Source organism: Phascolarctos cinereus, unplaced genomic scaffold, assembly GCF_003287225.1.
Source record: "Phascolarctos cinereus isolate Bilbo 61053 unplaced genomic scaffold, phaCin_HiC Scaffold_5;HRSCAF=322, whole genome shotgun sequence".
In the NCBI taxonomy this organism is placed as follows: Eukaryota; Metazoa; Chordata; class Mammalia; order Diprotodontia; family Phascolarctidae; genus Phascolarctos; species Phascolarctos cinereus.
The window spans coordinates 263,798,882-263,825,660 of NW_027555958.1; the positions used below are offsets into that span (position 1 = coordinate 263,798,882).

Genomic DNA, 26,779 nt, shown 5'->3' on the forward strand with positions numbered 1-26,779 from the left:
GATTCATATAAAGAAGTTTTGTTGTTTTCGTGCTATTCCTACTTTATTATCACTGATGCTAAGGGCTAGAATTGCCTGGTCTTCCTTACCACCCCACCCCATATACATATTTGAGTCTTCACAGCTGCATTCCTTAGAGAAAGTCTGGCCCATTCCACTTTAGAACTGACATTAACTAATCCCCTTTCTTTACAGATAAGAAAATTGAGGCCTAGAGATTTGCAGGAGGTAGTAAGTAGCAGAGTCAAAATGCCCAAGTCTTTTAATTCCAAATCCAGTGTTCTTTTGACCTTGGATTGCTTGGAGGTATACAGCTCACTTTAGAAGATACTTGTAATTAGATTGCACTCTCTCTCCTGTCTTGGGGAGAGGAAAGGGGAAGGAGGGGGAGAAAATCTTATGGAAATGAATGTTGAAATCTAAAAATAAATAAATAAAAGTTAAAAGTTAATTTAAAAAGAAAAGAAAATACTTGTAAATCTAGTCATCCTTATTTTGCAAGTGAGAGAATAAGGCCTAAAGTATCCTATTCAGTTTGAGGGGGACACATATTAAAAATTATGTTGATAAGTTGGAAAGCATCCAGTGAAGGAGATTCAGGATGGTGAAGGAACAGACCTTTATACCATATAAGGAGCAATTGTAGGAAGGGTGATGTTTAGACTGAAAAAGAAGAGACTTAGCAGGGACATAATAATAATAATTCTGAATTATTATTATTGCCAGCATTTGTATAGTGCTTTAAGATCTGCAAAGCACTTTGCAAATATCTCATTCTCACAACATCCCTAGGAGTTAGGTGCAACTATCACCTCCATTTTACAGATGAGGAAAAGTGAAGCAGATAGAGGTTAAATGACTTGCTCAGGGTCACAGAGGTAGGGAGTGTTTGAGGCTGATTTGAACACATCTTCCTATTCTTTAGTCCATTGTTCCAACCACTGCATCACCCAGCTGCCTACTGTCTTCAAGCCTTTCAAGAATTGTCATAGAGAAGAGGAATTAGACTTTTTCTAATCATTCCTAGAAAGCAGAACTTGGAGTGGCAGATTTTGGTCCAAAGAAAAACATTTTAATGATTTGTTTTGTTCAGTCATTTTTCTGTTGTGTCCAACTCTTTGTGTCCCCATTTGGAGTTTTCTTGGCAAGGATACTGGAATGGTTTGCCATTTCCTTCTCCAGCTCATTTTCCAGATAAGGAAACTGAGGCAAACAGGGTTAAGTGACTTGCCCAGGGACACACAGCCAGTAAGTGTCTGAGACTAGATTTGAACTTCCCGATTCCAAGCTCAGTGCTTTATCCATTGTGCCACCTGGTTGACCATGCTAATAATTACAACTATCTAATAGTGGTGTGGGTTACGTGGAAGGCAGTGGGATACTCCTTACTGGCGAGCTTCAAGAAGAAACTAGATGACCATTTGGGGGTGTACATTGCAGAGTGGAGTCTTGTTCAAGCACAGGGTGGACATGATGGCCTTTGAGGTTGCTTCATACTTTGAAATTTAGTGAAAGCATCTACCTTTTAACCCACATCTAATAACAAGTAAGGTTCAGGGTTAGAACCAAGGTCTCCAAGCCCGGTATTCTCTTTACTCCATTATGTTTGACTCAGGAGATGTCCTTGCCATTCTTGTACCATCGTCTTCTTTAACTGTAGGCATTCTGATGAGTCCTGTTTGCTATAAACTGTCGTCACCACTAACACCACCCCAAAGGGTTTTCTACTTGTAGGTGAGTCTATGCTTGTCAGTCAGGAACAGAAACAAAAAACCACAAAAATATCTGACTTCAATATGGCCCTTTACATCAAGACGTGTGAATGGCTTCTGCAGTACTATCCTCACAACAGCCCAGGGAGACAAGTGGTGAAGTACTTTTACTCACACTTTATAGGCAAGGAAACTGAGTCTCAGAAGTGAAATGACTCCCCCAGCAAAGGTTACACAGCCAGCAAATAGCAGGGCTAGAACTCTAATCCAGATCACCTCTCTCCAAGTCTCTCCACACCATTGGCAGAGATTAATGAACTAATTAACCCAGCCTGACCATACAGAGCTGTGAGGGAATGGGCTATAAAATGGGATGGTCAGGAGTTTAGCTTCAAAGGTGCAGGATAAGAAGGACTGGGAAAAACTGATTTTCTCCATCACAGTTTTGCCTAGAGTATATGATTCAAACCATAGATCATAAAAAGGTATTGGAAGAAGCATAGGAATTATCTTGTCCAATCCTATCAATGTAAAAAAATAAGGGAAAAAAAAACCCTAAGGTTTTTTTTTGTTTGGTTGTTTGGTTGTTTTTTGTTGTTGTTGTTTTTACTAGAGAAGGAAGTGACTTATCTAAAGGCACATAGCCAGTTGAAAATAGAGGCAGGCCTAGAGTAGTAAAATGGGGCCTAGATTTGCCAGGTGACCTAGATTTGAATCCTATTTCTGCTATTCACTACCTTGTTTGATCTCAGTCAGTTACCTTTCCTCTCTGAGACTCAGCTTCCTCATCTGTCAAATGAAGGGGATTGGATGTCTAAGGTTCTTTCAATTTTTAAATCCTGTGATCCCCGAATTCAGGTCCCTCAATTCCCAACCCAGACCTTTTTCCACTCTACTATGTTGCCTGCTATGAACTAACTTGGATTCTAAAGAGGCAACACTGGGGATTGGTAACTAGATGGTATAAACTTCACCGTAAACCATGAAGACTGTTAAAGACTGTTTAATAACACAGCAGGTTTAGGGATACATATAATTTAGTAGGGATGCTGGGGATTAATGCTACCTGCCAATCCAGAACTGCACAGTGACACCTGCATGCACCAGTCCTCCCAGAATAAAACACCCTTTAATGACATTAGCCTAGACACAGAAAGGACTGTGGTGAACTCTGGTCTCTTCAGTGGTCACTGGTCAGTGAGAGTGGCTGCTAAGGAGTGCTATTTCAGGTACTAGCCTGACTTTCATGGGTAAATTAGGGGCAAGCTCAGGCTGAAGGGAGACCCACATTCTAGGTTCACATAGCCTGGCCACTTGAGAGTGATAGAGGTGTTGACTGGGCCCTAGCTCAGCCCTGGGATGTCCCAGGAGAGGCAGGAATCCTCCTTCATACCCTGCTCCTCACATTTACCCCTGATATAGAGAGACAGAGAGGCCTAAATGGGAGGAGGAAGGGAAAGAGGAAATATTCTTTACTAAGGAGTGTCAGTCTTTTATTAAATCATTCCATGTTATTTCTACCTTTAATTTCTAAAAATAAAGTTTGTCACTGGAACTCATCCTCTTTATGGAACCATAGGACCACAGAGTTAAAGCTAGAAGGAATCTTAGAGGTTATTGGGTCCAACTTGCTCCTTTTACAAATGAGGAAGCTGAGACCTTGAGAAAATAAGTGACTTGTCCAGTCACATAACTAGGTTTAAGGCAGGATTTGAACCCAGATCTTCCTTATTCCAACTCAGCACTTTAATATTATTATAACACTTTCCCCTCATTCTTAATCAATACACTACTTTGATACCATTAAGTGATTCCGAAGCCCTCTCTTCCCACTCCAACTGCAATTCCTTGGACTGTCTATGCTTGCTTCCCTTTCATTTTTATCACCCCTAAATTGTTCCCATTTCCCTATGCTCAACTCTCTTGACCTTGACAGAAGTCAACAAGTCTATAAAGCCAAACCATGGGAAAATAATCACAGGTTTCATGGAATTCAGAAGATGATAGCTAAGAGGGATCTTCAAGACCACCTCATCTAATTCCCTTATTTTATATGTATAAAAATGTAAGCTTAACAAGATAAGGGAAGTGATTTTCCTAAGGTTACCAGCAGGGCTGTACTGGAGCCAGCTCAAACCAGCTCATGGGAGCCAATTCTTAAATTTTTCTGTGTGACCATTTACACCTTGAAAATAAGCAAATGTTTTCAATCACAGCTTAATTTTTTTGTTGTTGTTGATTGTTTAGATTTAAGAAAATAATGGGGCAAATGTTAATGAATGCAGAATAAAGCAGTGTCATGAATATATTTTTTCCCTTAGAGAGCCAGTTGTTACACACTTACCAGTATACCCCTGAATGGGATGTCCCAGTGAAGACTTCTCAGTGTAATTAAGGTAATGAGTTCAGAAGGTAGTGTGAGAAATGAACTCTCAGAAGTGAAGGTTCCTCAAAGGGTCAAATAATTCTTGATCACTACTTTCAAAATCCTCCCCAACTCAGACCCTGTTTTTAAGCACTTAACAGAAAGAATAAGCCCTGCCCCACCCCCAACCTGAGCTGTTTGTCCTTGGCTTTGAATTTCGAGCCTGTAATGTAAGCCCCACCTCCCAGTTAAGGGGATAGAAGAAACTCTCAGCTTAGAATGTAAGCCCCACCTCCCGGTTAAGGGGATAGGAAGAAACTTTCAAGCTTAGAATGTAAGCCCACCCCCAGTTAAGGGGGTAAGGGATAGTGGTGGGTGGAGACTTGTTCTCATGGTGGGCAGATATTTGCTTTTATAAGGAGGCGGTCTCTCTCCCTCTCCCTCTCCCTCTCCCTCTCCCTCTCCCTCTCCCTCTCCCTCTCCCTCTCCCTCTCCCTCTCCCTCTCCCTCTCCCTCTCCTCTCCCTCTCCCTCTCCCTCTCCCTCTCCCTCTCCCTCTCCCTCTCCCTCTCCCTCTCCCTCTCCCTCTCCCTCTCGTGTATCAGAGGAGCAGACAGCCATCTCAGGAGATTGTAATAGAGGTAACCTTTGCTTTCTACCTTGAGAAGTCTCTGAGTTTAATTTGGGTTGGGGTCACTGTCCCACACACCCCTGAGCTATCCAGGTCTCTGGACTCCTGATTCAGAGTTCTCTTCCATGACACCATGCTGTCTTTCTCCCTGCTTTATGTGTTACTTGTTTCTCTGTGCAGTACCACCAGTGTTGCTACTTATACATATGCACAAATCAAGGGAAAGTCGAATCCTAGTTCTAGAAGGCATTCAGGGTGCAGCATTTGGATCTCCTCCAAGCGTCCTGCCTGCTACTTCTCATCTTGGTGATGGCACATGTGATCCCAAGATCTTATGAACAAATTTTGTGACTCCTCTGGCTTCACTTGGGAGGCTTATGAGAGAAATGATTATTAGTAACCAATTAATATTGAGGGATCCCAGTTTTCTTTCCCTTACTATTTCCTCATTTGTTGCTTGTCCTTCATTCTGGAAGAAGACCATGACATTAGGAAGGTGATGTCATGACTTGCAAGTGAATTCGATTTAAGTGAGGCAGGTCTGTGCAAAGTCACCAATCTCACTCTCTATTCTGGAACCATCTGGCACCAGTGGCAAGATACAGATCAGGACAACTGGGTTTCCTCATTTAACTAGGTTAAAGCAACCTCTGAAGGACAGGGCTGATGATGAAATTGGGTTAACATTCTCCTCAGTCTTAGGGCAGGACCCTACCAACTGAGAAAAGTTTAGCTTTAATCAGAGATTAAAGGGTAAAGACCCTCTTATCTAGATGAATTCCAGCCCATTGTTCAACTATGTAGGTGGTCTGGGTGGAGGATAGATTCTTTTGTTTGGATTATGGAAGGCAGAATGATGTGTGTGTAGAGATAAATCTCTTTGTCTTAGAGTGACTTGATGAAAGTCATATCCCCCAGCCTCTCATTAGAATAAGTCCACCTCTCATTAGAATAGTCATTCTTTCATTGTTAACCAATCAGAGTTGATTTCTGCCTTTTAGGAACACCCACTGTTCCAAGGGTATTTAAATGTTCAGTAGCCCCCAAGTTCATCTTTGGTTTATGAGGGATCTCATTTTATTCATTATTTGCTAGTCGTAATTAATAAATTGATTACTAATTACCCAGAAATTATATCTCTCAGACTTTTCATTCATCACACTTAGATCCCGTGGAAATGTCCTGATCATCCCCATGTAATCAGGATACTGATTTTGGGGATGAACAAATGTTCATGTACCCAAAATCCCTTTCCCACCACTTCCTCCATACTCCAGGAGATCAAACTAATTTTCTTTTAAACAAATTTTGTTTTGTATCATAATTTCTAGAAATATAGTCCTCATCATCCTCTTCCTTCTTGGAACTAACTTTTAAGAAACTCAGAAGAAAACTCTTTTACTTTCATCTTGTGTTTAAAAACCAAGTTTATTAACAAATAAAATGCTCCCCATGCATATGAAACACACAAGAGTCAAAAGACTGTTTGTTGGCCTATGGGATATAAGTATAACTACGTCAGGATATAAGAAATACAGTAGCCTTCCCAACCTACTAAACAAAGAAGCCTCTAGGAAGCTTAAAAACCCTGAGTCATCTTGTCAGAGTAAGACCAGCTATGAAGGCCCTCTTCTTTTTCCTTTTTTTTTTTTAGTACTATCTGTTATATGGTATAGTTCTTTGGGGGAGGGGGAAGTTATAGTATGGAAAAGTATGGTAATATAAAAATACATCAATAAAAACCTATTTTTAAAAAACTAGTTGATGAAGGTTATCAATGACGTTAGGTAACTACTGCTGATGAGATTGGGAAGAACACTGAAAAGGGAAATAAAATGAGTTGATAGCATCAGAGAAGAATCACACCAACCCCTTGATGTTACCATTAGAATGCTGAAGTAAAGATCTTGCCGGTGGAAATGATAATTGGGATAATGATCTCCAGAGTCTCAATAACTTGACTATGTTTATTTCTTACAAGAGTTTGGTTAATCTTTTAAAAATTTTTCAGTGAGGAGAAGGTAGGTGAGATAGAGAAGTGTTCCCCCACCCCCCAAAAAACAGCAAAACAGAAAAAAAAGGAAAGAAGCAATCACAGAAAAGCAGTACAGCTTTGAAGTTACATGTTGAATTTATTTACTTAAAAAGAAAAGTAAGCTTTATGTGCATATACAATCCCCTCCATTTGGTCTATAATGTATATGGAAATGTTCATTTTTATCTTGTGTTTATTAAGCTCAGGATAAAAATAAAATTAAAAAAATGCATTCAATATACATCATGAGGTTATCTTGAGCATCAGCATCACAGTTCATCAAAATACCCAATGACTGATAACTTCAATTTACCATAGGTCTAACTCTCTCAGATATCACCACAATTTTTTTTTACCTTTTTTCAAGTCACAATTTTCTCTCCTCCCATCTCTCACTTTACCCCACTCCTCCTAAATTTATTCATCTTCACTTCAACCTCCAGTCCCACTCTGTTCTGCAAATCCATCACCCCTGCTCTGACTTCAATTTCCTGTTTTCCTATTTCAGTTATTCATTGTTCTCTACCCCTGTGTTTTTGTTTTTATCTCCTATCACCATTCTTGAGTCACTCCCACCATCATCCATCACTGTTTCTATAGTTTCTATACTTCTGCAATAAAAATTCATGCCGGCTAATCACCAGTAGGCCTTTCTTTTCTCACAGCAATCCTTTTATTCTTCCTCAATTGTCTTTCTATCATAATACCCACCGGAGCTGTTTCAAACCATCTCCTCTCTCCTCAAATCCATCTATACAACTCCATCTTCTGATTCTGAGCAAATGGCTTTCCCTTTTCACTTTACTGAGAAAATAAAGACCATCCATTATGACCATCACACTTGTATAACCTTGGGCAAGGCAGTTAATCTTTTGTTGCCTCAATTTCCTTATTAGTAAAATAAAGAGATTAGATTAGGTGGTCTTTAAGCTCCCTTCTAGCCCTAAATCTATGATCCTATGAAAATCAAGACTATTCATTTCAAATTTAGTAATTCTATGATTTATCATACTATCATCCTTCAAAATGTCTTTATATTAGTCGTTCTTAACTTGGACTGCACATTGGGGATCCATAGATAGATTTCATGGGGTCTTTGAACTTTGATAGGAAAAATACATGATCAGTTTCATAAACCTTTGGTTTCCTTTTAATTCTTTGTATTTTGTTTTATGCATTTAAAAATATTATTCTGAGAAGGGAATCGTAGGTTTTAATAGATTGCTGAGGTTACATGACACAAAAAAGACTAAGAATCCTTGCTTTGCACTTTCACCTAGCTTTTCCTTTCTTGATACATTGTAAGTTCTCTCCAGGAACTTGCTCCCTTGATCATTCTCCTTCACCTTTCCCATTTGAAGATTCTCCCTTTCTGACACCTCCCCTGCTGCCTGTAAGAATTCCTAAGTTTTACCCATCTTTATAAATCTTCATATCAGCCTGTCACCTCCTCAGGCTACCATAGTATAATATTTCCTCCCTTTCACTCTCAAGTTCCTAAAAAAAAATTAACTGTTCTTGTTACCGCCACTTCTCACCACCTACTCGCTCCTTAACCCCTAATTAATCAGGCTTCTAACCTCTCTGGCCTGTTCAAACAATTCTCTCCAAAGTTCCTAACTATCTCAAAATTCTAAATTCAGTTGGCCTTTTATCAGTCCTCATCTTCCTTGATTGTCAATCTATCCCAGCAAAGCATACATAAAATAAAGTGACAGTCAATTATTGGCACATCACAAATTAGAAGCGTCTTCAGTGATTAACTTCAGACCATTAATAAGAAGGTAATTTTTCAATTACATTGGTTCTTTCTTTCCGCTGAATAAACACATTACAGATGATTATGTATAATAGCAAAGCAGTTTTTTACCTTCTGTTTATCTGCCATTTCAGTTTATCTCTTCTAAAAACCCCTTATGGAAGCCCAGTGTTCTGTAAAACATCACGTTTACTTTACTGAAAAGTAAATTGAGAGCCACTGAAATGATTTAATCAATGCCACACGATTAATAGTAGACTCAGCCCCAGAACTTATACATCCAAATAACCTTCATCTCCTTCAAAGTAGCCACCTTGGAAAACTTGTAAGTTTATCCCAACCTTGTTGCCGTTACTCACACAATTATGAAGTAGTTTTGGAACTACTTCCAAAACCTGACATGCATTTTTTAAAAATTTCTTCAGGAGTGGCATAGTTTTATCCTTTGAGAGTGGATGTGATTTTTGGAAATTTTCAAAAATCATTTGGTGCTGAGTCTGTTGAATAAAATGGGTGTTTAAATTGGGCAAATTTTTCTTAGTCAAATACAAGGCATGAGTAAAGAGTAATAAAACCATGTTGTAGGGATGGGAGTGGGGAAGAAGTCAAAAACTGACTGAAATTCCCAAAGAGTAGTTCTAGAAATATTTTGAGTAATGGCAACATTATTAAAATAATTTCACTATGGTGACTTTTTAAAAGTAGACCTCATGTGGATATATAGATTGTGGTTCAAGCTTCAGCCTAATTATGTTATAGCCATACCTTAGAAAATAAGGGAATCTTCTCCTGCTATTCAGATATACAACCTCAAGGCATGAGAAGAACCAAGATTTTAACTGGGGAAAAGAGCTAAGAATCATGAGAAGAGGGAGATAATTTAGCAGAAGCGTTATTGTTCCTCCCTTCCTTGTAGCATATATTCTGAATTATGAAAAAATAGCAAACTGGATTCACAACAGTCCAAGTGTCTGGAATTGATGAGCTAAGGCATCTATGTCTGCTGGTTGGGCTGCCTAGTCAAAGTGGAATTTGAACTCAGACCTAGTGACTCCAAGTCCACACTACTGATTTTTTGAGGAGACTTCACAAGTGAGAAACCCAAAGCAATGTTGTTTCATAATTTAGTGGAAGGGCCAAAACAAAACAAACATTTTGATCTTCTAGAGTAGACCATGGGTTATTAGCCTAGGGTCTGTGAACTTTAAATAGATAGATAGATAGATAGATAGATAAATAGATAGATAGATAGATAGATAGATAGATAGATAGATAGATAGATAGATAGATAGGAAGGTAGGTAGATAATTGGATGTCCATATAACTGTTTTGCTTTTTTAAATCCTATGTAGTTTATTTTATGTGCTTAAAACTATTATTGTGAGGAGTCCATAGGCTTCATTAAACTGCCAAAGGGGTCCATGACACAAAATAAGTTAAGAGCCTCTGTTTCAGACTGTCTTAGCTTCATGATTTCTGTTTTGATGATTTCTTGTTAGTTTCTCATGGGAGATTAATGTGTTTCCTTCCCTAGAAGAATTGATGGCCTAGTGGAGTTTGGGATCTGGAAGGATTTGTTATGAGATCTGGAGAATTGGAGGAGCAGGTAGAATTTGTGAATCAGAAGCTAGAAATTAAAGAAGAAAAAATGACAGGACTCTCTCTCTCTCTTTCTCTATTTCTCTCTCTCTCTCTCTCTCTCTCTCTCTCTCTCTCTCTCTCTCTGTCTCCCTTTCTGTCTCTGTCTCTCTTTCTCTCTGTCTCTCTCTCTTTCTCTCAACCCCTCCTTCCTCCTTCCCACCCACTCCATCTTTCCCTCCTCTCTCTCTTCTTGTGCCTCTCCCTTTCCTTCTTCAAGTGACCAGGTTGTTGCTTATAGGAAAAACAAAGAGGATACAGTTAACAAGAAATTTCTTCGTATCCATATTCCATAGTCACATTTCTATATTTCCCTATTCAAAGTTTTCTCTTCTTACTGACACACCAGCCTTGAATTCCAGGCCATGACTCATGTTCCACTGTTCATGTCTGAAGAGTATGCTGCCAGGATGTAGTCCTACATCAGTACTGATCAAGAATGCCAGGGTGATGTGGAGATGAGCAGAACTGTAAAAGTACACGGGGACTTTTGAAGATAAATGCATAAATACAAAGTATTAATTATGATTATAAGGGCCAGTAATACTGTACTATACTTGGCAGCCCTAGTTTCTTCTTTTCCAGCTTCCTTTTTCCTGTCTCAGAAATTCAGTCCCAAACTTTAGGAAAATGAGGGAAGGGGAAAGGGATGAGCAATAGATCTCCTTCAACCTTCTCCTTTGCAAAGGCTTCTAAATTTCACTCTCCTCCAGAATTTCCTCTGTGGTATCAATGATGGTAAAGTCACCCTCACTGCTCTCAGACAGGCTGCCTCTGACAAGGGCCACTTTACCTTGGTGTGGCTGGGAGCTGAAAGTCCCTTGGTCCCTTCCAGCCAAGTGTGGAAGCTGCCCGCTGATGTCAGGCCTGTACTCTCCTGGTCCCCGATTCCACCTGAAGTGCTGGCTTGCCTGACTCTTGGAATGTTTCCCAAAGTACTTGAAGTTTCTTTCCAAAACACAACCTACACAACTGATGTGATGAGCAAGTAGGAAACGAATCCAATGCTTCTGCAGCTCAGCTTTCACCTGTTGCAGAGAGAAAGGGGATGAAGGCACAATGATGGTTTCAGTTTTTGTCCCCATTTAACAACTATTGGTCATGGGTATTATATGATACCGTGGAAAAGTGAGGTTGGTACCTAGATTTGAGTTCTGGCCCTCTACTTACTAAAGTGTCTTGGTCAAGGCATTTACTTTTTCTTTTTTTAAGCCTTAGTGCTAAAATCCATAAAACAGGAACAATAGTTTAGACTTTGACCACCTGATAGAACTATTGTATGGAAGAAATAAAATAATGAATGAGAAGTGCTGTGTAAACTTTTGGACGGTGTAACTGTGCTCAAAAATTTTTAGAGGCTTCCACTATTGTTATGTCATTTCAATTATATCTGACTCTTTATGACTCCATTTGGGGTTTTCTTGGCAAAGATACTACAGTGGTTTGCCATTTCCTTTTCCAAATCATTTTACAGATGAGGAAAACTGAGACAAACAGAGTTAAGTGTGGGTTAAATGTGACTTAGGATCATAAAGCTAGTAAGTGTCTGAGGCCAGATTTGAACTCAGGAAGATGAATCTTCTTGACTCTGGACCCAGCATTCTATTCACTGTGCCACCTAGATGCCTGCCTATGCTACTCGGTAATTCCTAGGTCATCCTCCACCCAAATACTAACCAGACCCAACCCTGCTTAGTTTCTAAAATCAGATGATATCAGGCATGTCCAGAGTGGTATGGTCATAGAAAAACCCAATGTTCCTGCCAGAATGAATTTTCTCTGACTCCTGAGAAGATCTTACATTTTCCCACCTCCACGCCTTCATTCATGCTGCTCCTTAAGCCTGGAATAGCCTCCCTTCCCTTTTTCACCTGTTAAATTTCTATTCAACTATTAAAGCCAATTCAAATATCACTCCTTCAATGAAGCTATTCCAGATCCGCCTAGTCAATAATGACCTTTCCCCCTCGGTCTCCACATAGTACTTGCTTGTGTAACTCCAAGTTACTTATGATGGAATAGTAGTGTGTATTATAGTTATCTAAGTAATCCTAGATGATCTTAAATGCTTAGTCCTCACCCTGCCCACACACACTTAATGATGTCTCATATTCTACACACAGTAGGCACTTAATAAATGCTTGTTGATGAAAGCATGAATGGCTGAATAAAGAAATAAATGAAAGAATATAGTAAGTCTCCTTAGTGATAAACTTCTCCTAGGTTATAAGTACTTAACTCAAGCCACACAGCTTGTTGGAATATAGTGCCATTGTGCTAATTTTAAGGATATGACCCTGTCTGAACCAATTAGTCTCCAATAGATAAGAGCTCTGTCCCACAAACACAGATTGCTCATGTAGTCATCTCATATGTACAAATGGTCACAAAAAAGAATAAACAAAAGGATGTGAATGAAACCTCACTACTGGCAAAAACAAACAAACTCAGAATGTAAAAGTTGGATAGAAGGAAGGAAGCGTTGCTCTGTCACTTGTTTGCCTAGGGAAGGTTTCCTGGAAAAGCTTCTTGGAAAGAATTCAGAGAGGCTTCATAATGGGGGGGGGGGTGTTGGCAAATAGGAGAGTGGGAAGCAACTGTAGAATAATAAAGCACAGGATGTGGAGTTGAAGTAACTATGTTCAAACTCTTCTTCTGCCCCTAGCTATGTGACCTTGGCAAATACATTCACCTTTGGAGACTCTTTTCTCCTCTATAAAAATGAGGATGGTTTGAGGAACACTTTCCCACTTTCAAGGTCATCAGGAAGAATTAAATGTTCTTTAAAAAATATCCTAAGAAAAGTATCAAAGGTTTTTTTTTAAGTAAAAGGATGTGAAAAGGCCAAGGACAGTCCTAATTTGTGCCAGGAGATTGGAAAGTTGAAGAAGGTAGGTAGAATGTAGGGATTGGAAAGCAGAAGAATGTGCTGCAGGGAAGAAAGGGAAGAACTACTGAAGAATTAGAAATACATAATGCATGTTTGGTTCAGGGAGTGGGGGGACCTCACTGGAGGTGGGCCTCTGAGGAGAAAACAGCTACTTGTCCACCAAGAATTAATAATATGGATCCATGGATATAATCAGGAGAAGGATTATCTAACAAGGATCAGAGAAAGATGAAATGAATAGTAGTGGGAGTTGATGACTCCTTGGTGTGGGCTACTGATAGAGATATTTGTTGATCATCTGATATTAACAATAGAAAGATCTATCAGTCTCCTAGGGTATGCATCCAGAATACAATGGAAAACCTCATGAGACTTGCCAGATTTAGTCACCAATATCCCTTTTTGTTCATTAACATGGGGACAAATGATTCTCCCAAACTATTCCTAAAAATTATGAAGTTGCAGAAGTAAGGCACCTTAGACACAGAAAGAATCCAACCATAAAGAGTTACTATGGGAATAGAGAAGACTGGGGTTCATCTTCAGATGAGGATGCTGAAGCAAAGAAACCCTCTTTTACCGCAAAGAGTAATGTCAAATGGTCACCTTTCCAAAAAAAATTCATGGAAGAACTTTTAGAAGTTTTAGAAGACTTCAAAAATCAAATGAGAGAGACTGAGGAAAAACTAACTAAATAAATGAATAGGAGCAATCCAAGAAAACAAGAAGATTATATAAAGAAAGTCAACCAATCAGAAAAAGAGATCCAGAATCTTGAGGAAGAAAACAACTCCTTGAAAATCAAAATTGGGCAAGGGGAAGCTAGTGAAGTTATAACAGACCAAGAAATAATAAAAACAATATAGAGAATAAAAAATAGATAAGAATGTGAAACATCTTGTAAGAAAAACAGAAAATCTGGAATACAGATAATGAAGAGAAAACATAATAATAATTGTACTATCTGAAAGCTACAGTCAGAAAAAGAATCTTGATATAATAATACAAGAAATAATTAAAGAAAATTATCCTGAAGCATTAAAACAAGAGGGGAAAGTAGAAATAGAAAAAGTCCACTGATCACCACCTGAAAAAGATCCTATGAGGAAAATCCACAGGAATATTTTAGTCACATTCCAAAATCCCCAGCTCAAGGATAAAACATTATGAGAAACAAGCAAAAAAATTTAAATATGGCAGTGCCACAATTAGAATTACACAAGACCTAGCCGTGGTGACACTAAAGGGCTGCATGTTTTGGAACACTGTATCTAAAAGCAAAAGAACTGGGTTTCCAATCAAAAATATCATACCCAGCAAAGCTAAGCATAATCCTGAATGGAAAAAAATGAATATTTAATGAATTGTCAGACTTTCAGGACTGTGTTTAAAACACCTGAACTTAATAGATTTGACATACAAGAGCCAAGACAAATATAATGTACATACCAATGCCTGATTACAAGGGACTAAATAAAGACAGACTGTTTACTTTTTATATATGTAAAATGCATGTCTAAGATTGTCATTAGTAATTGGGTAGTTCCTAAGAAAGATTGGGGTAGACCTGAGTATGATATGACTTTAAAAAGTAAAACCATTTAGGAACAGCTAAAAAGAATAATTATCTTATAAAAATGAAGTTTGAGAGGAAGAACTGACACAGAGTAATTAGGAGAGGAGGGCTGTTAGTTCTGGAGACCTACTTTCATCAGGAATGGGTTCAAAAGGGAACAATACATATATACCTAGAAGAGTATAAAAGTCTTCTAAATTCAGAAAGAAATAAAATGCTAAGGAGATAAGGATGGGGGAGAGGTTAAGGGATGGATCTCTAGAGGGGAAGGTGAGGGAATAGATCAAAGGGGGCTATACAAGAGTGTTTAGATTTATAGGAATGGGAGGATAGGCAAGGGATCCTTGGAGAAGGGGTAGGTTAAGTAATAGGAGGGCAAAGTAGTGGGTAGAAGTAAAGTAGAGGAGTCAGGAGGGATAGAAAATAAGAGATACGTACAAACATGAAAATGAAGATCAAGAGTAGAATTTGTTAGGAAAAGCATATGTCGGGCAGCTAGGCAGTGCAGTGGATAGAGCACCAGCCCTGGAATCAGGAGGACCTGAGTTCAAATCCAGCCTCAGACACATAACACTTACTAGCTGTGTGACCCTGGGCAAGTCACTTAACCTCACTGCCTAGACAAAAAAAAAAAAGAAAGAAAAGCATATGTCTAGGTATGTATGTATGTGTATATATGCATATGTGTATGTATATATCTATATATAAATATAACTGTGCTTAATTGTAGCCTTCCAGGTGGGGGGAAGAAGGAGGGTAAAAGAACAAAGTAAAAAATGCACAGCAGAGAGCAAAAGAAAGCTTACAAGGAAGCAAAGAAAAGATGGACAGCTTTTAACACAATGCACAGTTTTTATTATATAGGCTTTCTTGAAATGGAAATTTATTGCTATATATTTTGAATCCTCTCTTATGTTCTGCTGTCCACATGACAACACTTTTTTTCTTTTCTTATTTTGTATTTAAGTTTATAATGTTTCTTTTTCTCTTATTGTGTATTTAGGTTTTAGTATTTAAGTCTAAAATAAAAAAAATTAAATTAAAAATATATTTGCTTAGATTCTTGCAAATATTTGAAAGAGAAAGAAGAGGGAAGTATTAAACTACCAAGAATATCTATCAATCTAGATAACACAGAGAGTAGCTGTAATTCAGGAAGGACAAAAGTAGTAGCAATGCCCAGAACTCCACAGGAGTAAAACTCTTAGAAAAGGAAGCATTAATAAACTCATGGATCAATATATACATAAATGTACAGAAATACGAGTAACAAGCAAGGTAAATTAGAGTAGCTAACATAACAAATTTGACTTTACTGAGACGTGGTAGATTGGTTCAGATGGCTGGAATATGGATCTGGAAGTACCCTTATTCAGAAAGAACATAGTAAAAGGGAGGTGGGGAAGCATTATATATTAAGTAGATGTATTTATATGAGGAAATTCAGGAACTAAAGGGATGAAACATGTCAGAAAGCTTTTGAATAAAGATCAATGGAGGAAAATAGAGATACTGTATTTTCATGACTGCTCCTTCTCAGTCTTCTTTGCTATCATGCTCATTAAGTATTCCAGTCTCCCTCTTCTTTTCTTGCAATATTCTCTCACTTGGTGGTCTCATTCTCTCCGTGGGAAGATAGAGTGGGACAGCTGGGTGGTACAGTAGACAGAGTGCTGGGCCTGGAGTCAGAAAGACATCTGAGTTCAAATCTCAACTCAGATAATTACTAGATGTGTGACCCTGAGCAAGTCACTTAACCTTGTTTGCCTCAGTTTCCTCATCTGTAAAATGACCTGGGGAAGGAAATGGCAAACTACTCCAGTACCCTTGCCAAGGAAATCCCAAATTGGGTCATGAAGAGTCAGACATGACTGAAAAACAGCTGAACAAAAACAACATGAAGATGATTCCCAGATCTATAGATCTCTTAAGCTTCAGTCTCACATTATCAACTGCCTATTGGACATTTCAAACTGGATGCCCCATAGGCATCTCAAAACAAACATGTTCAAAATAGAACTACACACACACACACACACACACACACACACACACACACACAACCTTTTCAGAATTTCCTCATTTCTGCTGAGAGTATTAACATCCTTCCATTTGTCGTAACATCAATTTCTCATCTCTACTTTCCCCACATTTTCAATCAGTTGCCAAATCTTGTTGTTTCTATTTCCGCTTCTCACATATGTTCCTTTCTGCCCACTCATGCAAACACAAACCTAAGGCCCTCATTACCTCTCACCTAGATTATTGCAATAGCCTCCCAGTTGTCTCCTTGCCTCAGGAATCTCCCCATACTCATTCATACTTCACACAACTGCTAAAGTGATTTTCCTACAGTGTAGGTCTGACCATTATCTCCCTGTTCTACAAAGCCACAGTTTCCTTGAGCCATCAGATATACCTCTAGGATAAAATATAAACCATTTTGTTTGGAATTTCAAGTTGTTTACAACCTGGACCCTTCTTATCTTTTTGATCTTCTTACATGTTACTCCCCTCTACACACTTTATAGTCCAGTCATATTGGCCCACTTGCTCACACACAATGTTCCAGCTTTTGATTGTCTTTGCGTTGGCTGTGCTCCACATGACTGCAAAGCTCTCCCTTCTCACCTTACTTCTCATAATCCTGTTGAGATCACCAAGGGAGATAATATAGACAGAAAAGGTAAAAGGCACCAGGACAGAGCCTTGGGGTCCACTGGTTTCCTTCAGGACTTAGCTCAAATTTCACCTTTAGCAGAATTTTTCCAATCCATTCAGCAGCTAGTGCCTTCCTTTCTTTTATTTTTATTTTTATTTTTAGGCAATTGGAGTTAAGTGACTTGTCCAGGGTCACACAGCTAGTAAGTGTCAAGTGTTTGGTCTGAGGCCAGATTTGAACTTAGATCCTCCTCACTCCAGGCCTGGTGCTCTATCCAGTGTGCCACCTAGCTGCCCCAAGTGCCTTCCTTTCCAAGGTAAATTTGTATCAATACTGTATGCATCTTGTATCTATCTACTGGTATTTGTGCCATCTACCCCGTTAGAATGTAAATTCCTTGAGGGCAGGCACTGGGTTTTTTTGCTTTTTCTTTGTGTCTCTAGCACTTAATACAGTGTCTGGCATGTAGTAAGTTTAATGACTGGTTGACTGATTGATGGGAGTATAATATAAACAGAAGGAGAAAATAAATAATGAGCTAAGGAAATAGAATACAAGATTGGCATGGATGCACAATGTATATATTGATGGAGGACTTATGCAGAAATCTGCTAGAGTGCTCTCTCGCTCTCTCTCTCTCTCTCTCTCTCTCTCTCTCTCTCTCTCTCTCTCTCCTAAAAGAGGAACAACTGATAAAGTCTTGCCTCACCTTAATAAGTTCATCCTTCAAAATGCGGAGGAAATGAAGAAGAGAAGTGCTATTCTAGACTTGATTCTGACCAACAAGGAAGATTACAAAAATCTCAGAATCAGAAAGTATCTCTGAAGCCATCAAGCATATCCTGTACCTAAACAAGAATCCCCCTTTACAACAACCCTGGAAAGTCACTTATGCAACCATCCACCTAGATAATCAGTTGTTACATGCTTAATATGTGCTAGATACAAGGGATACAGAAACCAAAACGAACAGTCCGTGCCATCAAGGAACTCTCATTCTTTTGATGGGAAACAACATGTACACACATAAATAAATACAAAGTACTGGGGTGGGGGTGACATTTGCAACAAGGGGATAAGGAAATGCTTTTTGTATGAATTGATCCCTTGAGCTTAACTTTGAAGGAAGCAAAGGATTTGAGAAGTCAGAAGTATCCAACATTTGTACCATGTCTTGAGATCAAGAATCAAGGCTCTGGAAGGACTGGTGCTTCAGGGTGATCTTTGACCATATTTCAAAAATCCAAATTTCATCAACCTAGCTGAAAGTGCAGTATTGGAAGTTAAAAGACCTATTTTCTAGACTCTACTCTGATACTAATTCTGGGTCTCTGTTTCCTTTTCTGAAAAATTGAGGTGGTTGAACAAAGGGAGGCTCTGAGTTCTCTTCTAGTTCTACCTGTAGGTCCATAATATTTGGGTTCCATTTTGCTCTAATCTAGCTTGACCTCAATTTCAGTAAAAGTTGAATAAGCCTTCTGTGACTGTGGGCAAGTCATTCCACCAATCTGAGATTCAGTTTCTTGTCTATAGAATGATGGAGTAGATGATCTTTCCAGCTCTAACATTTTTGATATTTTGTATGTTGGAGAGGGGTATCTTCAAGTCCTCTTTGAGTACCTCTCCCAAAAGTATTTATCTATTTGCTATAGGGATCCCTTTAGTAAATAAGGCTCCTCGGATGCCAAGTGTGAAGTATATATAGGTTAAATTGGCCTACGGGGCCACCACATGGAGCATGCTCAGAAATGTCCTTCCTTGTTCTCCAGTCAACCACATGAGATCTTTGGGGTCTGTTTCTGGGTATGTGGTAACCCAGCATAGAAAAAAAAAATTGTGTACCATAGTAAGGTATGACATCACTAATCTCTGAATTTCTCCTACTCCATGGCAAAAACAGGAAGGAAGGCTGCTGGGTCATTTAAAAGAGGAGACGGCTTCCAACTTGGGCTCTCTTGCTTCAGTACTCCAGATAACATCACGTAACTGCGAAATTTACAGTGAGAGTTGGGAAAGGGTTGACTTTCTCTACCCCAACAATTATGGTAACCTTAACTATGTGGTAGCTCAGAGGAGGAGAGGACCCAGTTAGTTGAGCTTGTACCTGGTCCCTGGTTATCTTTATCACCTGTGTATTTGACCTTCTCTGACTTTAGATGAATGAGTATCCTGAAATGGACACATCTAGGCTTAGACCTTGTGAGTTCAAGACGTCTGAAGGTCCCAGTGGATCACTGCTGAATGGCATCAGAGTAGACCTCCGTAGCAACTATTCTAGAGCTCTTGGAGATCATAGCCACTAGAAAGACTATTGGTCCAGGGCTGGCCATTTTCATCAGCAGACGTATATGTAGGGAATTGTTTGGGATGGTACAGGTAGAATAGAAAAGGCCTAATTATCAGTCCTACAAACTGCTTTATGTTCTCATGGGATGTAAGTATCAGTTTCCCAGGAGACATTAAGAGTTAAGTTCAATAAGTTACATGATTGAGTCCTATTTTAAGTTTATTTTTTGTCAAATGCATGATTATGAGTCTTTAATGTTTAATTTGTGAGCCTTTTATGTTTTTCTTTTATGTGTAGGTATTATACATAGAGCACATTTTGTTCTCCTTTTTTGGGAAAACCTTGGAGGTGATCCACAACCAAAGCTATAAAAGCATCCATGGGGTAGGGGAGTAGAGTTTAATAAAAATATATTTACAGGGATCCTGGTCCTATCTTACTTGAGGCCAGGATCCTCAGCCTGAACCTAGGCCAGACTACAGGCCTGAGTACAGAAAAGGAAGTGGAAACAGTATTGAAGGCCCTGTGAGTCCAGAAGTGGTTCTTCTAGGTTAGATAGTAACCTTAGCACTTAGTTTGGTCTGGAGCTATGATTTCATGGGCTTAAGAAATTCCTAATATGGAACTTCTTCCAAGTGGCACAGATTGGCAACTCTTCTTAATTTGTAGTCTTAGAAAGCTCCCTGGGGCAGTGAGAAGTTAAATGATTTGCAAAGGATCACATATCTAGTATGTATCAGAAGAGGTAAAACCTGAACCCAGGTCTCCCTGAATCCTATCCCATACTGACTCTCTAGCACTTAGTTATCAAGAATAATTAATTACAATATAAAGTTTCCTTACAATTTGGGGAGAAGGGTGTATAAAGATAGGCAGGGAATCTCCAATCAATAAAATCAATCCTTTTCAACAAATACTTATAAAGCACATGTTATGTGCAAGGCACAATACCCAGTTAGGAATTCAAAGATGCTCTTACAACTATAAGGCCTACAAGATTTGAAAAAAAAATTACAGGATCAGGCAAAATGTAATTATAAAGGTACTAGAGCAGTTTAGAGGACAAAAAAGTCTTTCTGGCTTCGGGAATTAGAGAAGGCTTCCCAGAGGAGGCAAAGGTTGGCTAAGTAGATTTGAAAAAACATCATTCCTTTTTTTGGGGGGTGATGGAGAGGCAAGAGGGGTTAAGTGAGTTGACCAGGGTCACACAGCTAGTGTCTGATGGTAAATTTGAACTCAGATCTTCCTGACTCCAGGGCCAGTGTTCTATCCACTGTACCACCTAGCTGCCCCTGAAAAAAAAAAAAAAAACAACAACATCATTTCTAAGAAAGGGGCATACCACCAGCTGTCAGCTAGAAAAACAGAATTTACCTCTGTAGAGAATACCAGGACTTGATGGGAGTTTGGAATAAAGGGGGCAGTCTTTGGAGAAATTTGATGATGAGTTGTATGTATGTCAAACTGCATTGTTATGTTGGTTTGTCCTTTGTTTTTAGTTTTATCTGGTTTTGCTTTTTTTTTTTTGGTGAAGCAATCAGGGTTAAGTGACTTGCCCAGGGTCACACAGCTAGTTAAGTGACAAGTGTCTGAGGCTGGATTTGAACTTAGGTCCTCTTGACTCCAAAGCCAGAGCTTTATCCACTGCTCCACCTAGCTGCCCCTGTTTTTAGCTTTTTGAGGAACGCTGACCTTACCTGTTTGAGTTTCCTTGGTTGGAAAGGGAAGAAGAAAGGAAAAAGCTAGATAGCTAGTTTTAAGGGAGGCCTGTCATGTTATCAAGACAGCTCTCGCTGTCTGAGATACACCTAGATTTATGGAAATGACAAGAGAGCTCAATCTCATGTACTCTAGTGTTTGGCACTGTACCTAGCATGTAATGGGTACTTAATAAATGCTCATTCATTGATTGATTAGTCGATTGGCTGATTTGACCCCAGTCTCATTGAGGGCCATGAGAGAGCTAAATGCCATAACACATACTCCCTAGGATAAGAGAATGATAGGATTTAGAGCTCAGAAGTATTAGAGAAATAATTTAGTCCATTCTACCTCATTTCACAAATGAGGAAATTGAACTTCAACATGGAAAAATGACTTGTTTGGGGTCAGGAGGCAGGAAATCAGGCCTACTGGCTATAAAGCTAGACTTGGTGGAACATTAAGGTCTGAAAGCTCTGAATTGAGAGGCATGCAGCCTTTTTGGAGGTATAAGATAGGAAGAATATGGTAGTTATAAGCATGATATTAACCTGTTACTAGATTCCAAAATTTGAATAGTGTAAAGATACAAAGAGAATTAAAGGTCTGCCTTTAATTCTCTTTGTATCTTTACACTATTCAAATTTTGGAAGGGTCCCCCTTTAATTCTGTTATTCTATTTGTATCTTTACACTATTCAAATTGTGAGATGCTATTACAAAATCTAAGACAAGAATGTCATTGCAGCAGAATGCAAACTAATTAGGTGAATAAGAAGTAATGTGACTTCATGAAGACATGAAACTGAGTTTTTCAACCTCTGCTCCAGGGTCTACTAGGAGTTTGGTAGGCTCCTATAGATGCACAGGGAGAATTGGGCTTCTGAATTTGCTCTTTAAACAAGTAATTTTTTTCATATTCCAAGTTTATAAAGGATGTTATTTCTATATCCAGTTTCTCCTCTTTTATTTCCAAATGACACTCTGATCATTAACTTGCAGCAATGCATTTTCCCCAAGTGCAATTAAGACCCCATCATAAAGTGAACTGGTATAAGTTTTTCCATTTCCATATGGACCAGGACCAATGCGAAAAGGAAAGAAAGTTTACTCCCGTTCCTACAACCTTTATCTTCAACATTATTACTCAGATATATAGGAAGCAGTGTGTATGGTGAAAAGAGCTCTGAATATGGAGTCACAGGACCAGGGTTTGAATCCTCCCCCAGCCACTTACTATTTCTGTGAACCTGGCTTAGGCTAATCATTGAACTTCTTTGAGGCTCAGTATCTCCTTTGGTAAAATAAGGGTGTTGTACTGGATGATTGCTAAGGTTCTTTCCAGCTCCTAATCTATGATCCTACTAATAATACAATGACAATTTATCAAATATTAACTATTAATAAGTAATAAAAATAATTCTTTAGAGTAGCATGGTTGGGGATAGAGATTGCAATAACGTGTCTCATTTAGTCCAGTTCTTTCTTTCTGGTAATTCTGAGCCAAGTCCTAGCTGTATCCCCTTTCCATGGGTAGCACTATTTCTGTGACTTTTGTTGGGGCAGCGCAGAAATATGTGAGGCTCTACCACCCTCAAATACAATGGGAGGAGATACGGTTACTTTCTTCACAGTTTCCCCAGATGTGGATTGTAAGGGAAAGAACAAGGACAGGAGAGAATAGAAAATTTATCTTTCAGTAATTCTTTTTTTCTAGCAACATCCACGATATTTTATTCTTCTCCCTAACGATGTCTTTCCTAACAATATCCTTTCTACACTCAAGAAAACTGAGGTGCTAGGCAGGTAAGGAGTGAATCTGATCAAGAACATGCAGTATATCAATAATAGATGTCCAGATAAAAATCCAGGCATCCTAACTCCCAGCCCAGTGTTTTCACACTCATCTAAACTGTCTACCATTCTGGTCATTTGTTCATCACATGATATGTCCATTTTCCCCTCCACCAGCACCCCCTGAAAAAAAGCTTAGCCTGTGCATTAAGCTCTGGTTGTGGCATTCTCTCATATACATCGGGATCATGTGAATAATAAGGAATATGGTACCTTTTATTTTAGGAGGCTGGGAGAGATCCTTACCTCTTCATTAGCAAAACAGTAGAGGAAGGCCACAAGAAGCCCCTGGAGGGGAAAAGAAGAGGTAGAGCCAAGTTAGATCCAACTCTGCTTTGACAGCAGAACCAGGGTAGGGATTCAGACTTCATAAGCCAGCAGGAGGCAAAGTTGTCTCTTCCTCCAAGACAAAATTTTGGTTCAGTAGATATTAGGGATCAAAGCTTAAAACCAGAACTAGAGAATGTTAGAGCTGGAAGGAACCTTCAAAGTCAGCCCAGTGAGATTTTGACTAAATCTTTTTGACTATTATAAATACCCAAATTAACTACAAAGGGCCTATGAAGGAAGACGTTACATGCATCCAGAGAAAGAACTAACAAATAGAAATATGTATAGAATGGTAGAATGGTTTTGCATACACACACACGTACATACATATTTGTGTCTAATGTATCTGATGCCTAATGGTAGCCATCTCTAGGGCAAGGGGAAGGGGAGAAGAAAAAAGAAAAAGTTATACAACAGCTTTATTATATATTTTAAAAGAATAGTAAGTAGTACATAACAGATTTGCAATTTCATATACAATCATCTTTCTTTCTATTCTACTATATTATGGAAATGTTTTATTTCTCAAGTTCAGAATAAAATAAAAGAAAAAAGAAAGAAAGAAAATCAGCCCAGTGGCATGGTAGAAAGGACACCCAGAAGACCTGGGTATGACTCCTTCCTTTGCTGCCACCTAATTTCTTAGTGTTCCCATTTGCAAAATCAAAGGGTTCGATTAGGTGTTTTCTAGGATGTTTTCTAGCTCAAATCTGTGATCATAAGATCTCAAATGGCAGATGAGGAAATTGAAGCCCAGGGAGCTGAAGAAGAGAAAAGAAAGGCTTCTTAGGAACCAGGATAATGGATCTTGGAATGGAAACAGAGCAGACTCAGTAGTCTACACAGGGGCATCCAGAACTGAGAGATCTCAGATCTCAATAAGACTTACTTCCAAGCTGGGCAAAACCAGACTCTATCTACTCCAGTGATTCTCAAACTTTTTAAACTCAAGGTCTCTTTACACTCTTAAGAATTGTTGAGGACTCCAAAGAGCTTTTGTTTATGTGGTTTATATCTCTCAATATTTGCCGTGTTGGAAATGAAAATGAATGAATGTTTAAAATATTTATTAACTAATTTAAATAACAAGAACAAGCCCATTACACATTAGTATAAATGTAATGTTTTATGAAACTATCTATATTTTCTAAAACAAAAAAATTTAAGAGTACGTTGTTTTATACATTTTTGCAAATCTCTTTAAAGTTTGGTTCAATAGAAGATGGCCGGATTCTCATATCTACTTCTGTATTCAATCTGTTGCAATATGTTGTTTTAGCTGATGAATCCAGTTTCACACAGGTATGTAGTTAGAAAAGGGAAGAGTATTTTAATAGGCAAATAGCACCTTAGTATTATAATGAAAATAGTTTTGACTTCAGAAACCCCGGAAAAGGTCTCAGGCCCAGGGGTCTATCACACTTTGGGAAACACTGATGCATGCATGCATCTGAAATAGCCCAACTTGTATTAGTTGGTCCCAGAACCACAACTAAAGCAAGGAGAGTGGAGCTTTTCCCCCAAGTGGTGAAATTTAGAAGGTGCTGACAAGACTTGCAATCCTTCAGCAGCACAGAAACAACTGAATTTAGTCTTTAGTTAAAATACGATGCTGCGGTACAGCCAGGTGGTGCAGTGGATAGAGCACCAGCCCTAGACTCAGGAGGACCTGAGTTCAAATCCAGCCTCAGACACATAATACTTACTAGTTGTGTGACATTGGACAAGCCTCTTAACTCCATTGCCTAGCCAAAATAAACAAATAAAACAAAATAGGATGCTACCAAATGACTGCCTTCCATCCTCCCTACTCTAACACCTGATTTTTACTTCCCAACTGAACTGGGGGCACATTTTGTGCCTTGGGTACAAACATTAATAATTATAGCTTTATTTGTACATCTAGATATTCCCATAAACTGTAGTAATGTAGTTTCTGTTGTGTCCAAGAATACTGACCTAAGAGTATGTTGCGGTCAGGAAACTTTATCAACAGGAGGAGAGAAGCACAGGGTTCAGGAGAAGATACAGTGTCCTTGGACCTGTCTATTACAAACCCAGACAATATTAACTCTTCTTAGAGCCACCATCTGGAAAGCCTGGCAGTGGAATTGCCTTTTTTTAACCCTTGTGTGTTGAAGTACTCTGGTGCTTTCCCTAGGCCTTCTCCAAATACCAGTGACCATATGCAGAGTTCGTTGTTTACTACCATAAGGGCATGAAGAAACACTATGAAGTTAGGAAATATCCATATTAATCCATTTCCCTAATACAGTGACTTCTACATTCACAGGATTTTGGAGCTAAAAGTAATCCTGGAGATTATTTAGATAACCGTTTCATTTTACAGGAGAGGAAACTGAGGACTAGAAAAGCTAGGTGAGTCACCCAAGATTGTATGATTTATTTTAGCAGAACTGGAATGAGAACCCAGGTCTCCTGCTGTTATTTTATAACTACCATTTTTATGCATACAACTCCCAGATCTATAAATCCAGCTCTAATCTTTCTCCTAAGCAATAGTCCTGTATCACCAGCCTGGGCATTTCAAGCTGGATATCATATAAAGATATCAAAATCAGCACACCCAAAACAGAACTCATTATCTTTTCCCCAAAGTCACTCTGTTCTGAATTTCCCTATTACTTTTAAGGGGATTACCATCCTTCTAGTTACCCAGGTGCAAAATTTCAGTGTCATCCTCAATTTCTCACCCTCCCACAGTCCCTAAATCCAATCTGTTTCCAAATCTTGTTGTTTCTATCTCCACAACATTCTCTTTCAAATGTGTCTTCCTCTTCACTCTCACAGTCATCACTTTAGTTCATCCCTTTTTGCCGTACTGTTATAACAATAGCCTTTTATTTGGTCTACCTGCATCAAGTCTCTCCCCACTCCAATACCTCAGATGCTTACTAGACAAATCACTTTACATCTGTAAATCTCAGTTTATTTATCTGTAAAATGGAAGGGTTGGATTTAATGATCTCCAAGGTTCTTTTCAGCTCTAAGTGTCTAATTCCAGTCTCCATGATTGGAGGTACAATTGGTATTGGAGGAACAATACCAGTTCTTGACACTGTCACCCCCTTGCTCAGTTAACTCCAGTGGCTTTCTATAACCTATAAAATCAAATCCTTCTGTCTGACATTTACAGATCTTCATGGCCTTCTCCCTTCTGACCTTTCCAGGCTTCTCACACATTATTCTCTTCTGTGACCAATATGGTTTAATCATATTGGCTTGCTTGTTGCTCCTCAAACATGATCCTCTATTACCCAACCTCATGCCTCTGCGCTGTCTATATTCTATGCTTTAATGCTCTTCCTCCTCATTTCCAC

At 38.9% G+C, this 26,779-nt stretch overlaps 1 protein-coding gene across 1 annotated transcript in view; it reads right to left on the minus strand.

Moving 5' to 3' along the window:
• Nucleotides 1–10,334: 10,334 nt before the first annotated feature.
• Nucleotides 10,335–26,779, minus strand: part of GLP2R (glucagon like peptide 2 receptor) — a 61,656-nt gene continuing 45,211 nt past the window's right edge. Inside the window, exons 12-13 of the mRNA XM_078155701.1 lie at nt 23,355–23,396; nt 10,335–11,167 (exon numbers count right to left, since the gene is read on the minus strand). Coding sequence (XP_078011827.1) covers nt 10,832–11,167; nt 23,355–23,396 — 378 coding nt within the window. The 3' untranslated portion in view covers nt 10,335–10,831. The remainder of the gene's footprint in view (nt 11,168–23,354; nt 23,397–26,779) is intronic.